This window comes from Cydia fagiglandana, chromosome 1, assembly GCF_963556715.1.
Source record: "Cydia fagiglandana chromosome 1, ilCydFagi1.1, whole genome shotgun sequence".
NCBI lineage: Eukaryota > Metazoa > Arthropoda > Insecta > Lepidoptera > Tortricidae > Cydia > Cydia fagiglandana.
In genome coordinates, this window is record NC_085932.1 from 23,490,097 (window position 1) to 23,509,424 (window position 19,328).

The following is a 19,328-nucleotide window of genomic DNA, read 5'->3' on the forward strand; positions in this document are numbered from 1 at the left end:
AAAAGCCGGAGCTATAAAAATAAAAACATAACAAGGTGAGCAGTAATGTTTCGTCGGTGTAAATAAATCTAACTAGTAAGTATCCAGGTTTGTTATTCACCAATTCTAAAGGTAAATAAAAATAAAACAAAATTCTATTTACTTATGTATTTACCTATTTTATTATGAACTTATCTCCAGAGTCGTAATAGAGGTCCTTAGTTAACCAAAATATGTCCAGTTTAACCTGGTAGTGGATCAATACAATCTCTTTCCCAATAAAACAACGTTTCATAGCTCAGGGTTTTAATTAACTCAGCTTTGATTACATAAAAGATGGGCCTAATAGCCAGTATAAAAATACATACATATTAATAACCCATTCATAATATGTAAGATCTACCGGGATGACAAAGGACAGCGTAACATTGAGTAGTTTGATAAATAAGAGCACCGTGAACAAAGTTTTGTACGGTGCTCTAAAAATGTGTTTCGTGCATTAAAACAAAGGTGCAAATAAAAAACACCACTCGCTCTGATCACGGTCAACCTTACATTACAACACACTACATAATAACTCAATCGAAACATTTTATTTTATCATATCGACATTTTACACATGATGGTTAACATATAATTATCCTGAAATTTCAATTATTACCCTAAAATTTTGTACATATTCAATTGACTAGCATAGGAGCATTAGCATCATTACTTGACTTCTTTTTGAAAGCATTGATCAAAAAGTCATCGGCGAAAATCTTTCGATTTCCCTTGTAAAAGGCTTCTATTTCTACCAGTGTTTTGTTTTCTGTTTCTGGTAGGTAGAAATATAGATACATACTACCAACGAAGCCAAATATGGCATAAATCGTAAATGCCCCACTGAGATGAAATGCTGACTCTATGTTGTAGTTGGTCTTAGTTGCAACGAAGAGCAAGACGTAACTCAACGCTGCTGCCACGCCCGTCGCCATCCCGCGGCTCCTGAAAATCAATACAAATCAATAAATAAAACTTGATAATAAACAATAATTTCTACATATCCATTATGCTTTTCAAATACAATAAAAGCTCATTAAAAATCCTTCAAAAACGTGTAAGTATGCATGATCAGTATGATCACTGATCAGGGTACATTTAAATGCAATTATTGCCACACATGTGTTTAAGTTTTACGGGACTGGATTGTCTTATGATAAAAACATAATTTTCTGGAGCCAAACCCCAAACACTATTGGTAAAATAGGTAATATTATAATCCCAACTACTACATCCTTACAATCAAATATAACAAATACTTGATTGATAATCAAATAGTGACGCTAAATAGTACGAAATATATACCTGAATGGAAATACTTCAGACAGCACCACCCAAGGTATTCCCAGACTGGTGAAACACACTAGCATCATGAAGAGCACCACTGGGAGAGTGTCCGTCGGTTCGGGGAACGTGTGAGGCTCATAGGAGAAGAGGTCGCGAGGCAGGTTCGTCCCCGCGTATATGCTGATGAAGAGGCTGCAAAGAGCTGTTGCCGACAGGGAGCCGATGACCAGCTTGCGTTTGCCAATTAATTTTACTATTACTGCTGATAGCAAGTTCATGACAATGAATACTGCGCCGACTAGAACCTGGAAATAAATGATATATTTGTTAATAATAATCGCAGATAATTATTGAATCAGAAATTATCATAGTAGTAATTAACATTTTCTAAGGAATTGTTGTACAAAATGTAACTTAGTAGACATAGCGGTGTCGATGTAAAAAATAATTCGTTAATAAGGGATTCCATTTTAAGGTTTATGAAATTTTAAATAAAATAAATTTTTGATTACATAATAGTAGAAACCAATAATTTAGAACCAGCAGTCATAAGTGGCTATAGGTACTTAAACTAAAGACTCACCACTATAGTTTTCGTCTCGTACTTCATTCCTAGGGCCTTGCAGAAATTAATCATATTCGGCCTGATTGGCATGAGTCCGCTAAACAGGTAGAATAGGAAATATGCCATCACTAGAGCGAACGGTCTCAGAGTTTCTTTCACAAGAAAAACGTGCTTGTATTTAAGTACAATCCTCTTAATGAGTGGCGCCGTCATGTGTTCGCACGGAAGGGCAGTTTTGTTTTCTTTAAGGCATATGACACATTGGTGGATAGCGTCGTTGTATTTGAGGAGCTGGTCGAATTCTTCCTTGACGTCTTCTGGCTCGCACCATCCTCGCAGCTGACAGAGCGAACGCAGGGCCTCTTTCTGCCTCCCCTTGGAAAGCAGCCATATCGGAGTCTCGGGTACCTAGAAAACAACAACTTCATAATCATTCATTCCAAATTTTAATAAGTATAAGTATGCTTTGTATTGAATTAGGTACCTAGTACCTACTGCTATTATACAGTGTGTATTTGTGTAAATCCAATACGGGCAATAAATTAAACCAGATATATAATTAATCCGTCTAATCATTAATTAAGAAGTTTTTTGAAGTTTCACTTAATTATGAACCCGTAATTAATTTTGAATTTACCGAGCAGCAATTTACTGCCAACAAGAGGCATAAGATGACATGACATTTAATTGATACGAACTTTTTAATAGTAACTGCTAACAAGTGTTGACAGTTACTTCAAAAATCTCGTATCCCGTATATGTACTGTGTTGCGGGCTGAATTATTTTGTAATGGTTAAATTGTCATTGTATTTCTAACTATGCTAACCAACATTTGGGTCAAACAGAAAACTGTGTTACGTCTTTCCTGTAGACATACACTAGAGTTAAGGGCTATAATGGTTAATTTTCTTATTTAACCCTTATCCACGTGAAAAGGTCCTCCTTTTATTTAGAGAACTATGATAAAATCATTACTTACATACCCACAAGCTGTTAACTATTGCCCACAGAAGAGAAAACTAGTGTGTTCGCGCGAACTGTTAGCAATTTTCAAAACTTAGTACAATTAGCAATTTTCAAAACTATCCGCTTTCGCAATCACCCCAACGCACCTTACTACTTTTACTATCATAGTTAATATATTCTTTATCGTGTAATGCAATGTGACACTGAGTTATTTACGTGATTGATTAATAAATCAAGGTAATCAGACGAGGTCAGGTGATTAATTCCGTAATGCTCTCAATTAGTAATATCACGCGCATCTTCAAGTTAAAAAAATCTAAGTTTTTGAGTAAGGATAATTTATTTATTCAATTTTACATATTATGTATGTATGTATAAAACTAAGTAATAGAATAAACATCTTCGATTTTTGTAAAAATTTTTTTTTCTTATAAATAAATAGAAGATATTATTTTTCTTTAGCCCCTTTTTTGTTAAAAACAGTTGTAAGCATTAACGTATATATCTATGGACTGGCCTTACGGGCACTAAAAATGGTACTAATTTAGCGGTGTGACGCACGAATTCGAGCCAATCGTGCAGTCTAACGCAACTAGTTGCGACCAATAACGCGCGTGATGCGAACTGGTCAACCAATCGCGCGCGTGATGCTAACTCATCAACCAATCGCGTTGTAGCGGTGTCACACCGCTGTACTGGCCCCTGTCATGCCTCATGATTATTGCCCGTAAGGCCAGTCCTGAGATATCTATGTCAATGGTTGTAAGTATACAATAACTACCTACTCAATTATATAGTGTTTCGGGTTGAGAAAATTTTCTGCAGAAATAAGTTGTCATCAAAGAGTAAAGTAAGTACTTATTCGTCGTCAGGATCATTCTTACTGACATCTACAGTATACTTAGAAACAGCACGACCAGCGTTGTTGTCAGTGGTACAGCCACAGCGAGCTACACGAGCGCCGCCTGCCGCCACGGGCGCCACGGCAGCATCATCGTACCAAACAGCCGGCCTAGCCAAGGTTACAATCGCTATCGCTTCGACAACGAAAAGCATTATGTCTCTCTATCACTCTTCTATATTAGTGCGACAGTGACAGTTGCGTTTCGATCGCTACGGAGCGTAAGCGATCGGCATCTTGGCTACGCGGCCTGGTAGGACGGGAACATATTGGTTAATATGAAACTGTTCATAATTTCCGTTCTGTTAATCATCAGCGTTGACAGGATCCCTCTTAAGGAGCCCACAGATTACCAGTTCGCTGAACGATATCAGCCTGTCAGGTAATCGCAAAAGAAGACAGTTCCGAACAACTGACTGGCCGATTTCGTCTGGCGAACTGGTTATCTATGGGCCCCTTTACTGATTGGATTTACAGTAGGTACACTTACAAACAGCACTACCAGCATGGTGGTAAGTGGTACAGCGAGCGACACGAGCGCCGCCTGCCGCCACGGCAGCACTGTGCCAAGGAGGTAGGACAGAAACATGCCGGTCGACGTGAAACTGTTGGTCAGCGTCGTCAGGATCCCCCTTACTGACGAGTCGCTGCAAATATTTTTTTTTATGTTGAAATGTTTGCTAGAATATTATTCATTATGACAAAAAAGTGCTCATATACACAAGTTATCTTTAGTACTTGGCGTGTCGAACAACATTATTAAACACGTGAATATTAGCCGGGTCCACACACAGCCTCGCAGAGAGAGAAAGAGAGGCGGCGTGCCCGAGGCATGTCTACACTGGCCGTTTTGCGCGCGAGGAATTTGCCTCGCGCGTATGTTCGCTTTGTGTGGACCCAACTATTGATACACGCGTGAATGGCAAAAAAATAAATAAGCTACATAAATGGTTTTTAGAAAAAGTAGGTATTTGTCTCTCACCTAACTTCACCGACGTATGTAATGGACGGAGCTTCCATGATGCCCGTACCGATACCCAACAAGGCATTCGCGATAAACAACGAGGGCACATCCCAGGCGTAGTACATGAGCAGCCACGCGATCAGGTGAGGTATGTTAACCAGGAACAGGGCCTTTTTTCGTCCGAAATAGTCAAGGAGCGGCCCGGAGAATATACTCCCGAGCGGCTGGCAGAGGAACGCCATTCCACCTGAAAGATTTAGAATAATATGTATTTATAATATTTTTTAGTTTAATAGAGAGATTACACGGGTCATCTAAAATTTGTGTACTAGTGTAAGTAGACAGTTTTTTCTTGTCTCCTTTAAATGGTTTCATTCGTAACGTTTTATGCACGCATCGAAATAGGATGGAAAGGAAAACTATTCATTTTCACTATCAATTAGGTATTGTAAACAAGCTAGATCAATATAACACCTTAAACTCTCGCTTTTTGTACACATATTTAACGTCGGAATTAAAGGTAAAAACAATGAAATTATATCGCGGTAGACCCGTTTGTGTAATTAAATATAAGCTAGATCAAGTTTTTATTTATGTCGGCGGCAGATCGTAAAATCGGGCATATCGAGATATTCCTAGGCATATCATGAAACACCGCCATTTCATGATCTGACTAACGACTACCAGTCATATCGTTCAAACCTCAACGTTTGACGATTTGCCTGGCTACGTTTAGGCATATCTAATAAGTAGGGTGTGATATTCCTAGGCAGATCATGAAACGCCGGCATTTCATGATCTTCCTAGCGAACACCAGCCATATCGTGCAAACCTCAAGGGGTGATATTCCTAGGCAGATCATGAAACGCCGGCATTTCATGATATGCCTAGCGAACTCCAGCCATATCGTGTAAACCTGAAGGGGTGATATTCCTAAGAGGCAGATCATGAAACGCCGGCATTTCATGATATGCCTAGCGAACACCAGCCATATCGTGCAAACCTCACGGGGTAGATTTTCCTAGGCAGATCATGAAACGCCGGCATTTCATGATCTGCCTAGCGAACACCAGCCATATCGTGCAAGCCTCAAGTGGTGATATTCCTAGGCAGATCATGAAACACCGGCATTTCATGATATGCCTAGCGAACACCAGCCATATCGTGTAAACCTCACTGGGTGATTTTCCTAGGTAAATCATGAAACGCCGGCATTTCATGATCTGCCTAGCGAACACCAGCCATATCGTGCAAGCCTCAAGAGGTGTTCCGATCTTAATGTTTAGTTTTTAAGTAATTAATCAAATTTCTGCGCGCTTCTACCGTTTATCGATGCAAAGCCAAAACGCACTTCACAACGATACAATATTGACATTTTAGCCAATAGGATCGTCCAAAACTCTCGGGCGGCACGCTCAGGATGAGCCTCAGCAGCGCCTCTGTTGGCGAAAAAGAGAACTAGCGAGACGCCGCGGCATGCGGATCGACCGCTATCGATTTAAATCACATTATATGTATTAAGCCTCCAAAACTAAGTGTTTTAGTGATATATCGTGCGTGACAAAAGGCCTAAGACTGTTTAACGTACCGCCGGCCGGCGTGTGAAAGAGGAGAAGGTGCTGAACGTAAAAAAAGAACTAGTGGCATCGAGAGGATTCCGCCATTGCTGCAGTACCAGGTCAGTCCAGTGCGTGATATCCTTTGGTTATTTAATCGTGTTGTACCGTTTATTACCGGCGAGTATAGATATTTATGCTCGATCCTGAATGTTGTGAATTTGCATTGCATCTCATTCCAAAACCGCGTCGTTTTGCAACAAGGGGTGATATTCCTAGGCAGATCATGAAACGCCGGCATTTCATGATATGCCTAGCGAACACCAGCCATATCGTGCAAACCTCACAGGGTGATATTCCTAGGCAGATCATGAAACGCCGGCTTTTCATGATATGCCTAGCGAATACCAGCCATATCGTGCAAACCTCACAGGGCAGATCCTATTGGTTTCAGGGTAGATTCCTAGGCAGATCATGAAATGCCGGCATTTCATGATATGCCTAGCGAACACCAGCCATATCGTGCAAACCTCACAGAATGATATTCCTAGGCAAATCATGAAACGCCGGCATTTCATGATATGCCTAGCGAATACCAGCCATATCGTGCAATCCTCACGAGGTTATTTTACGATACGCCCGGTATGAAGCTAGGAATATCAACGAATGCCAATGCTCTGATCGATCTGCCGCCTCTTTTATAAGGCAGGTCGTGATATGCCTGGGCAAATCTTAGTCAGATCATGAAATGGCGGCGTTTCATGATATGCCTAGGAATATCTCGATATGCCCGATTTTACGATCTGCCGCCGACATTTACACGGACTACACAGAAACCGTATTATGAAGAGTTTATAAATTGCTACGATTCGAGCTAGATACATCATTTTATACTGCCTAGGTACACAGGCAAACCTTAATTATTGTACAGTATATTATTAAATTACTGGTTGTTATTGTGGGCACAACTAAAATAAGCGATCGCGCTTCCATACTAAATTTGTATGGGAGCGCTTATGTGCGGTGACATCGATTGTCTTATATGCTCCATCTAGTAGTTGAGGTGGTCTGTGGGCATTTACCATCAATACGATCGACATTAAATGCACTAGCTAGGTTTACTGACAGTCAGAGAGTGCAAATCTTACGTAGCATTTAGCAAAAATATATCTCAGTTATCAATTAAAAGAGTATTGACCTATAGGCCACGGGCACGGGCAGTCAGTGCTCCAGACAATATGCTTTATCTTTTTACTTAACTGTCACACTCTGCCACTAATTATTTTAAATGGCGTATAAACAAGTAGAAAAGTAATACCTATCTACATGGTTTCCAACTTAGGTATATAATAGCCCAGTCGCACCCACCGCATTTGACAGACTGATCAACGTCACTAGGTACACGACGACTACGTGAGCATTGAACTATGAAACTTAGCATACAAAAAATAGTGAACGTTTTAACGGTAACAGACGGTTTGGTGAAACCGACCCTAAAGAAGTAGAGTTTGATTATTGGAAGTGTAGGACTTTGTAAGAAAAGTTACTACCTAATTAGGTATTTAAATACTTACCTATCTTACCTAACTAAATAATTCATTGTAGGTAAATAGGTACCGCAAAATGGGGCGAGTAGGGATTACGAAGACAGTTGGGTTTTGAATTGGGTGAGGAGGGATGGTAGGAGGGTCAGATGATATTTTTAGACCTGAGTTATCACATTGTTACGTAAATACTTTATTCTCTTGAGAAATCAAGCTATTGTAATGTTGTGTCAATTTTAGCAATTGTCCTATCTCACTCAATTACTATCCCACCTAACCCCGACTACGGGGTGAGCTGGGATTTCACTACTATTTTGTGTTGATCGTTGAATCTATGAATTGAAACGACATGTTATCATTGAAAAACTAAAGTATAACGCTGGAACATTTTTCAAGTATATAAATCAACGTGCCACATATAAGAATAAACTTTTATTTAAGTTTGAATATCGGATTTGTCCCAACTCACCCCGTTTTACGGTATTATGTAATTTGAACTAAAGATATCAAGGTTTGAAATCATATCATCTCTGGATACAGTGGCGTTTGGTTTCATTAGATATTCGAGGTCTGTCCGAACCAGGCCAAGCGTAGAAGACACTGACATGGCTTCCCTGCCGGAAGAAAGCTGACACCCAAGAATACTTTGCGCACTCAAACATAATATAGGACTCAAGTTACCTAATCAATGGATAATCTGGATTAGTTTGCGGTTCAGTATTCGTTTGCGTTAGGCGATATTTTTGTCGATGGTCGCAATTATTATATCAGGTTCTTTGCTTCAAGTTAAGGCATATCCAGATTAATCAATTATTCGCCAATCTGATTAAATTGCCCCATTGAATCAGGACGTGCGGACGCAAACGCCAATTTGGGTCGCCAGATTCAACCGCCGATAATGACCGATATTACCGATAAGATGAAGTGCGGACGCAAGAATACCAATTTGTGACGCCCTAATATCACCTAGGGCTCTAATATCACCATAAATCTAATAAAATTGGAGATTGACGCCAATTTCATTTTCGATCAAATCAGTCCCGTCTGGATACCGCTTAAAGTTAGACTGCATTCCACAGTGGAAATTATTTCCACTTTTGCCTTGGCGTTATGGAAATTGTAGGCGCAACAATGCTGGCCTTCCTTCCTGGTCTGTTCGTACATAATCGTGGTTACAAGTTTATGGGTCATACGCAAAACAGTGTTCACGTCTTTCCTGTAGACATACTCAAAAGTTAAATTCTTTTTTAACCCTTATACGCATACAAAAGGTACTCGTTTTATTTGGATAATAACTTATATAATAAGTATAAGTAATAAACTCATTAACTACATGCCCACACGCTGTTAACTATTGTCTACAGGAGAGAAAACTTGTGTGTTCGTCAGAACTTTATAAAGGTATTTATTTAGTTGGCGTATAGATATAGCAGAATAAAGGATGACTCACGTTAGACCGGGCCGTGTCCAAACCGGAGCTTCCGGTGCATCGTTTTCTATGGAAAGCATCACGTGATCGCCTATCACGTCGTAGAAAAGTAAGCGCCGGTAGCTCCGGCCCGGACACGGCCCGGTTTAACGTAAGTAGTCCTTAAAGAGTCTTGAGATGAGATCTCAACAAAAATCACTTTTAAATATTATTTCGCTAAAAACGAGTTGAATAGGTAGAGTAGAGGTAGAGTCTTACCAAACCACGAGGCTTGTTTCTCGTTGATAGAGAGCCCCTCCTTGGCGTCCAGTACTTCAGGCAGGACCATCGTCACGAAGCTGATGGACATGCCGAGCCCCACCAGCAGCAGGTCCAGCGCCAGGCATGCTAACACCTGGAATACAATTATTATGTTCACAATAAAAAACCGGCTAAAGGTTCCGTAACATTACGTAAAAAACGGCAAAATAATCACGTTTGTTGGGAGCCCCACTTAAATATTAATCTTATACTGTTTTTAGTATTTGTTGTTACAGCGGCATCAGAAATACATCGTCTGTGAAAATTTTAACCGTCTAGCTATCACGGTCCATGAGATACAGCCTTGTGACAGACAGACAGACGGACAGAGGAGTTTTAGTAATAGGAGTCCCGATTTTACCCTTAGGGTACGGAACCCTAAAAACTACCCTATTTACGCTACTAGTGGTGACATTCAGAATAAAAGTACCTATCCTGTGTATAGTATTCCAAAATTCTAGATAGTAATCGATGTTCTAAGATCCAAATCCGATGAGCATTAAACAAATAACAATTCGGCGCGTAAACAAACTACAAATTTTAAAGTTTATACATTACTTACACTCAAATGCTTTTAGAGCGAACAACTGCCAAGTCTGCATGACTAGTTCCTTATACTTCTTGAGCGATGTAACCTAAATCCTTGTTTAAATAAAAAGGCGGCATTCATTGTATTTTGAAGCGTAATTAAAAGAGTATAAAGACCGACGACCGATTGATAGGTGATTAACCTATTAATATCATATTTCTCTACGAGATATAAGGACGATGAGCTCAATGAGGTAATATTAAACTTTCTTTTCGGCTCTGATGAACCTATTAACAGTACCTAAATGTTTGATTATGATTAAATTACACAACAATTGGTTTGCATCAAACAGAAAACCGATTGATTAATATCTATTAGAGGTCAAATGATAGATCCAAGGCAATGGACAAACTCGCGACCGGTTCGTCAACTGGTTGTCAGATCAAGGGCTTCTTTGCCCTAATTAGGGAAGTTACAAATACATAAACCAGCAATTTAATAGGTAAAGGGAAACTTACTTAAATATATGAATTATTTAATTTTAATTACTTATTTTTTTATCTGTTTACGGAAGCATGTGTGACAAGTCTGAAATAATTATTCTTGTAGTTTTGCGTATTTTATACGCATCGCTTTATATTATTTTTGTAAGAAACAATGTATGTACCTTTTTTGTTTTTCTTTGTCTATATGAAAAGCAATTATAGTAGTTTGTGTTACAAGGGATCAAAATGATATATTTCCGTCAAGGGCGTACATTGACACATACTGCTTTTCACATCAACTATGAGGAAATTGTTATGTTCTAAAATATGTATTATTTGACGAAAAAAATAGTTTGCAAGAAAGAAAAAATCGTGTCCTAGAACAGAAAAGTTCAACTTTGATCCCTCCTGGCAGGGAAGAAAAGTGCCACTTTAATCCCTCCTAGCGGGGAAGAAAAAGCCCTTTTTCGAATAGATGATGTGGAAAAATATAATCTGATGTATGATAATTTGATAAATAATATAGTATATAGTATAGGTAAGTGTCATTTGTGTAGAATATACATTTTAGATTTATGTACGAGTATGTATGTCATACGTAAGGAAAGGCCTACGAACGGCTAGTGACCAAAGTTGCGGCCATTTTTTACACAACACAGATTTACGACTTTTTATTATTCAATAACCGATTTTAAAACTAGTTAAGTTAACAACATTTACAAGTTTGGCTAATGACCTCGTGGATTCGTTTACTTTTTACAAGTCTGTGATCTCATCGTACCTACTTATCTTAACATTAAATTTGTCTTTAGACTCTTTTTGGCAAACCTAGTTATCCGGATGAGTTGCAAGTGTTGCATTGCAACCCATTCAGCGGTAATCACGACACGTTGTCGTTTTGCCTCTTCGAAGCATTTCCGCTACATACCGGGAAACACATGTTATCGGCTACGACGTAGCGCTACGACCGTAGCTCAGCAGTGAATGTGTAGGTAAAGAATGTAATTGCTTTTTTTTTACCTGGTATTGAAATTATATTACTTATGTCCTACGTTTCCCTCGTTTTGTTCCTAATCATGATCCTGATTGTTTTGTTCATGAGAAGTCTGGCGGGCGATTTTTGAATCGATCGCTCTATATATTTCGTCACTCAAAAAATCGATGGAAAACGGCGAAATGCTAATTATAAACTTACGAGCGATAGAAATTTGGAATCGAGTGGTATTGACTACTCGTTTTCAATTCTATTAGTAGAATTTGAATGCCTCTATTAGTACCTAGTGGAGATAGTATTGAACGAAATACACGAAATCGAGCGGTCAAAATTCAAAAATCGGCCCCTGCTTTGTTTTCAATATGCTATGATTGATATAGTACGCAAATTAAGTCGCTTTGAAGGTAAAACTAATGTTTTATTAGGCAAGAGTGGTAGGCATCATCTGTCAATACAATGCTAAATTGAACGGAATTGATGGAGCATTGACCTCTGGGCCTTCTACCATTTCACATCTATAAATGGCCCTTGTAGATTGTACTATTAACCCATTTATGCCTATTAGACAAATAAAGGTAAGTGGAGGAAATACGTCTCAGGAGGCTGATGGATGCAATTCACATGATTGTCTTGTCTTGATTATCGGTACTCGTCGTCTAATAAATAGGTATTTAGTTAATACCTTTCCAAAACAGGCAAAAGAACGTTCTGTGGTTAAGTACCTGCTTTGACTTGCACATTTTTAAATATTAAAAAAAAAATGCCCTGACGCACTGGAAAAAATGTCCGTTACTATAGGATAGGTAAGTTATGGTAAAATAACGTTTTTAATCTCTTGAACAAATTAATAATATAAATGTTGTTTTTGCTCCTTCTTTTGCAGTTAGTGGTAACGTAGCAAACGCGCTTTACCTAAATGTAAAATAACTTAAGATAATTCTTATATAAGTATTATGCTGCGCATATACGAGTATTTATGTATATATTTTGGATAAAACTAGTTTAGTCGGACTAGTTTTATATTTGTTGTAGGAAACAAGATCAAACGTCTATTGATAGGTTAAATGTTTAAATATTCAATAGAATATAGATCACCCACCAAAAATTTTAAGCATAATCAATTTACAAATGAACCCAAAGCTATAAACTGCGGAATCTTGTTTTTTATATAACCATTAATTTAAATAATAAGTTCGCAATAACTATAGGCCAAGCCAAGGTTCCTAATTGGAAGGCTAACTATAAACGGCTTCCATTTAAAACTAGGAAATATATAAAAATTTCCTGTGTTGTGTACAATAAAATGATTACTAGAGTCAGTTCGTAAAGAGAAGAGTCGTGGAATGTATTGGGCCCCAAACATTCCACGACTCTTCTCTTTCCGAACAAACTCTACTTGGTACTACTACTAATATTGTATTTGAGCGTTTCTTAAATTTTTTGCCACTTTTGTATTATTTCTAGTCAGGATCACGAGCCCTTTTAATTCTTATAGGAGAAATAAAGTGTCCTAAAATTTCCATGCATTTTTCAAATTTTCCTTTTTGTTACTGCCGTACATGGGGAATTGGTAGCACAATAGGAACTAGACTCTGGGACATGTTTTTAACCCATTAGGATCGAAAGAGAGATCACAATACATATATGAAAATGGCAATAAATAGAATTGTTTGATTATTATTTGATGATTTCGGCTCAGAGGGCTTACCGCGAACCACGTTCTACGTGTTGCCTCTTTATCGCACTTGTAAATTTGTCCGTAAGGTTGACAGGGAGGCAACACTTCGAACGTGGTTCGCGGTAGGCCCTCAGTTGCACCACACGGTCGGTCGCTGTTAAAACGTTTGCCAAATTTTATTTATGGAAAGTTTCTTATAGCTGATAGGTCCGTCTATTATATTTGGTTCTATTGGTCTTTACAAAAAAAAGAGCAAACTGTTCTCAACCTCTTCCTATTCCCTTCTCTCTACGAGATGTTTTTTTTAAACCTTCCATAAAAAAATAATAGTCATCACAAAACAGTTGTAACTAGAAAGTAGAACAAGGTGTTTTAATGTCGTGTTAAGTTCTAAATTATATTTATTGACGCAACCCACAAATGTTCAAAAATTTGCGCCTTTTTCTATTACTTTTTTGCGGTAACCTATCCGAGCTATTGAAATAATTTGTAAGGAATGTTAAAAAATACTAATATCAAAGAAACTGATTCTGAAAACGATCCCATCAACACCCTCCCTGTCGAAAGTACCATCATTTCAATAGCCGTTTTTTTGCTTTTTAGGTTATTAGGTATTATCATACGTACTTGGTAGATTATTATTTCATTTTCCATCCATTCATATTCGATTCGCAAAAATGTAAAACGTTTTATGCACGATCAACATGTTACATTAAACCTACGGAATTTAATTAACTAAATATTAATAAAAATCAAACGTTTTAAATTATGATAAAAATAATATTTTATAAGTACATCTACATACACACCTGTGAACCGACGATTCTCGTCCTGCTGATCGGAGCTTTGTTTTCCCGTATCTGTGTTTGTGTCATTTTTTCGCTGTACCAACGATTGGGACACTTCACACCAACTCTTACACACTTTCAACAACGTCTGACTTGTTTAACTTATTCTATGTGCAAGTAAACCATAGGTATTAAACATAATAGGCTTTTAATGCACACTCGACAAGTTTACCGAACAATTACAGCAATCTAGGCTATATTTGTAATACTTGTTTAACAAAATTAAGGCGGGCACTTCTGACACATTTGAAAATACTTATGTCATTAATTTAAAGGAGTGTTGTCTTATTAATTTAATACTGATTTTTAATCGAGCGTCTTTGTGGTTCTCGGTCAAACCTGTTAAATTATTTTATGACTTTATTTTTCCATAACATAATTCCATATTTAAATGGTAGATATTCCCGTCTGCGACGTCCGATCGGAAAGTAACTACATACTGTATTAGAATCTTGTAGTAAGATGCGCTCTGGGTTCGCCCGGTTGGTGGAAGTCGTGCATAACTCTTTTAGTACCTGCTGATAATAATATATCATAATATGGTAAATGATTGATGGATAGACCGGAAATTAGATATTCGTAATACAACATATCTATTAACTCGTTCAGTGACATAGGATAGATACTTAACAATAAAATAATATTCTGAGAAGCCCCTTTAACTGAAGTATTAGTATTAGTACCTACAGCCTATGAACTATTATACAGGTTGATTCATGAGACGTGAGCAGGACTAATCCTGCACACTCAGTAACTGATAATTGATCGATCACCGTCGTATTTAGGTGAAACAACTACACTTTTTCCTATTTTTTTACTTTTTGGTGAGGACAAATTTAATTCCCTACAATCATGGTCACCCTACAAGACCTAATTAATAAACATAAAACCTCTTTTACGAAGAAAATAAAATGTCAAACCTGAGTGAGATACGAGTTTTCAAAAGTAACCAGACCGTGATGACAGTGATGACATTCAATTTGACACAGAATATCGATAGTTTAGTATTCTAATGTTAGGGTGACCATCCATGTCGTAAATAAATTAATAACTTTTTTTTTCACCACGACTAGAAAATTAACGTTATCCTCACTAATACTGATAGGAAACAGTTGCTTATAATTTACGAAATGCGCAGTGTTAGTCCTGCTCACGTCTCCTGAATCATCCTGTATAATCTGTGCCTACAGCAAGGGATTAGATAGGTATCTAAAGCAAAGTAAATACTGAAAATGCACTGTTATTCTAGTGCGTAAATATTAGAGGTATCAAAACAAACTAGGGAGGTAAATGTATCTAGACTTTACGATGGTTATGAAAGCGATAATTCTTTTCGAGTTTACAATTTTAATATTTTTAATGTTACAAGATGTTTTAGAGTAAAAAATTGGAAAAATTCTAACATTTATATTTTAGGCAAAATTACATTTAGCGTAAATCTAACATAAACTCTGTGCTGTGTGCCTTCGTAATTCAACAACATGGTAAATACAGGTTTTTTGGTAATTTTAACATTATTCATACCTACATTAAATATGAAAAAAAGTATGTACCTATGTAAGTATGTACTAACATTTAAGCCTATTGTTACTCAACTTAAAAAAAAATTCTTAATTTGTTTAATAATTCGTTATCATACATTCAGTAATTTTTGAAGAGCCGGTTTAAAATAGGTTTTAATTGATTTTGTGTCTACAGCCATTAACAAAAAATGTATAAATACCACAAGTGATTATTACGTCTTAATGATAGCCAGTTGAGGTAGGCCATGCACTTAATGACAGTTGGATGCTGTTAAGCAATAATGTGTCATCCCACATCCATTTTGCAATAGAATGTCAACTTTAAGCTTCAATTTTCAGAGTTGACATCTTATTGAAAAATTAATGTGGGTTGACACATTATTGCTTAACAGCATCCAGTTATGAGCAATAAGACAAAAATCAGAATATGTTACCTATGCAATACCTATACTTTTTATTAAGTATAGGTATTGCATAGGTAGTTAAGTTAGTAAGTAAGTAAATAGGTAACTATTCATATAGGTAGGTACTTTAAAAAGCTTGCTTATAAGTTCGGATTTTACCAAAACATAAATAAAAGTAGATCAACATGAGAATCCCCTAATAAAGGCTAAGGGATTTTAAGCGACAGTTATATTCATTTACTCCTTAGGTTATTTACTCGTATTAATCTTACTTATCCATATAACAAGCATTGATATGTATTTTTATAACAAGTGAGATGTACGGCATGTTCGTATGTACAATCAAGAATAAAATAACAAGAATACATAAGTTTACTAATAAAATATAAAAATACAAGGCTATTGGAGCCACGCCGAGCACCTTAGCATTAAAATAAAAGGTTTCGTATGTCCTCTTCGGTTCATTAAAAAACCATTAATTATGACCGGTAGCATTAGGTATATAACGATGGCGCCAATTGAAGCACAATTAAAATTTTTATACAGGAAAAACTATTTTGCTGGTTTTATATGTATTGGTCAACACAATCCTAATTATTAAGCTCAAAATTGTTATTCATTATACAATCTTGTAGTTTACTTACCTATCTGTCCTGCTTATATTATTGAGTCGTAAGCAAACTAAAGGAAAAAAATCACGCACAAGCGTAGGTTCATGTAGTGGAATCTTGAGCGTAGCGTTGTTTCAGGGAGACAAACAATGCTACCGAGTGTACATCAGTAGGTATAATACAGTGGGGTGAAATTATTACTACGCGCGGAAAAAATATACGCTTGAAAACATTACAAATTTAATGTACCTAATGCAAAATATTGCTTTTAAATAGGTATTTATCATACAATATCGAAAATGAAAAAAATGTTTATTCGGTTTTAGAATTACATACTTATACAGTTGTATGTGTTGGCGCCTCTTTTTATTAACAAATACCCGTGTTAAGAGGCACCGCTCTTCCTTAATCAAATTTACTAGCTAACATAAAGAAATAACTCAAAATTTGCATCAAATTACACTCTAGACTAGAGCATAAAATGCACACTGATTAAAGAAAGATTAGAGAAAGATTGCCTGTTTGAGCCCGCTTAGGAAGGCTATTTTCTTAAGCGGGTGTGGAAAAAATATATATAGATAAATACATACACAATACATATAGGTATGCAACGCACCTTCACACACATACTCATACACACACACACCTTAACATGGATTGTTTATTATGTTAAGCATGAGTAAGGATGACTCCTCTGTTTCTCTAATATGATAGGTATATAAGTTACAAAAAATCACCTACCAATACTAGACCTAAAATAAGAATTCTCAATTAGGTATAGGTACTCGTATTATGATATCGAAATCAGAACAGGAAAGCTCATCGTTTTTTTATTGTTTTAATTAAATTGTCACCTTCAGATGCTAATTATAAGTGGTCGGCATGCGGATGTAGATTTGTAGGTTTTTACAACCGACAGTCACATTTCTTATTTTATATTAGTAATTTTGAATATCACACTAACTTAACGATAAAGGTTGGTTCGATTAGATTTACCATTATTGTTAAGTACCTGTGTATATATAAATAATTTAAAAAGTTTGACCTGTAAGTAAAAGGAAGCTTAGTATTTTTGTTAAAATGTGTCAAGAGCTCCTAACCTTTCTATTTAATCTGCTCTGTCACAAGGTTTTAAAAGATTCACTTTATTTTATGTACTGGTTTTACGTTTTTTTTTAAATCACGTTGTTTCCCGGGCCGCTCGCGGCGGTGGTCACGGTTGTCGCGCGGTGACTGCCGGCTACTGGTGCTCCGACCTAATTACCATCCGAAGATGAAAAATTAATTAATACAATTAAAAAACGATGACAATTAGAACGACAATGTGTTACGCAAGTTCCAGTTCTGATGATTGATTTGGTTAAGTATGCAGTTTTAGTTTTATCGTAGTTAAATGAAGATTCTAAGAATTGGTCATTAAAGGTATTCTTATAAACTGCTTGTAATTAATATGACGTAGGTTATTGAAGTAATTGTAAAGGAATAATTACTCAAACCTGTGTAATGGAATATGTAGTACTCGCTTAGTTAGCCCGGCCATATTACTAGATATTGCCGACATATTATTAGGTTACCGCATCGTAGGTAATAGGCTTGCTACACGGTCGCCGACAAGCCTTCTAACCGTCTGACCTTGGTCTGTCCTTGGTCAGTTTTGGTCAAATTTTGTTGGTAACAACTGTCTACACGGTCCGGGACCGGCCAAGGCCACGCGGTCTGGGGGCTTGTCGGCGACCGTGTAGCAAGCCTTTATTTAAGATAATATTTTTTTCAAACAATCAGTTAAATAATAAAATAAAAATTGTAATTTTATTTTTTACGACATCTAACGGCAATAGCGTAGACTAAAATAACCGGTTACTTGACTCTCTCCACAGTGGAAATGACGTTCACGACGAGTAGGTACGTTTGTGTTAATTTAGCTACTCGTCGACAGATGGCATATACGAGGACGAATTTAAAGCGGCAACAGTGCCATTCATTCATCAAGCTTGATCAAGCATTCATTAATATCTATAGTTTCATGTATGAAAAAAAATCGTACCCTCGAGTTTAAATCGCGAAGAAAATGCCCCCGAGTAGTGTCTGATCGGAAAGAGAAAAGTCGTGGAATGTATTGGGCCCCATAGGTACATTCCACAACTCTTCTCTTTCCGCACAGACTCAAGTTAAATGTTCAAAGATTTTAGCCACGTCGATATGAACTTATTTGCATAATACATTTATATTATTTAATGTTTTTTAAAAAGTATTTTTTTTTTCGTAACATACCTACTTATTTTTTAAAAGGCATTTTTTAGTAAAATCGGTGACTGTGCTCTATTTGTATCCAAAATTACAAAAGACGCAACGCGTTTTAATGTAAAATAATTAATATAATTATGGTCTAAAAGTCTATTGTGCGTTGGTAAGTTAAATGATATAAGTATGTATTTTATAGTATAATATGTCATAGCAAGTCATAGTATATTCCAGGGGCAGGGCGTGTATGAACAGATTAGGCCGTATACATAATCCGTATGGATGGTATGGCAGTTAGTGCAAGCAAATACAAAATATAATACTTACTTGTAAACTGCTGAAGACTGTTACAACGATACCGAGAGAGCGGTGCCTATTTTAATATGACCTCAATCTTAGCTCATCTAACATATACATGTGTTGAGCTTGACTCTTATGGTTTTAGGAAGGTTTGACTTTCTACTTTTAAACTCAGACACCT

The 19,328-nt window shown here is 36.9% G+C and overlaps 2 protein-coding genes across 2 annotated transcripts in view; one reads left to right on the forward strand and one right to left on the reverse strand.

Moving 5' to 3' along the window:
* Nucleotides 1-19,328, forward strand: part of LOC134667670 (uncharacterized) — a 115,764-nt gene that overhangs the window by 51,561 nt on the left and 44,875 nt on the right. The window lies entirely within an intron of this gene.
* LOC134666664 (facilitated trehalose transporter Tret1-like) lies at nucleotides 226-14,197 on the reverse strand. Its single transcript, XM_063523893.1, has 7 exons — nucleotides 14,030-14,197; nucleotides 9,493-9,628; nucleotides 4,724-4,952; nucleotides 4,232-4,388; nucleotides 1,892-2,281; nucleotides 1,327-1,613; nucleotides 226-966 (listed from the first exon to the last, which is right to left on the reverse strand). Exons 1-7 carry the CDS (start codon nucleotides 14,093-14,095, stop codon nucleotides 660-662), a joined length of 1,572 nt encoding a protein of 523 aa, XP_063379963.1. The 5' UTR covers nucleotides 14,096-14,197; the 3' UTR covers nucleotides 226-659.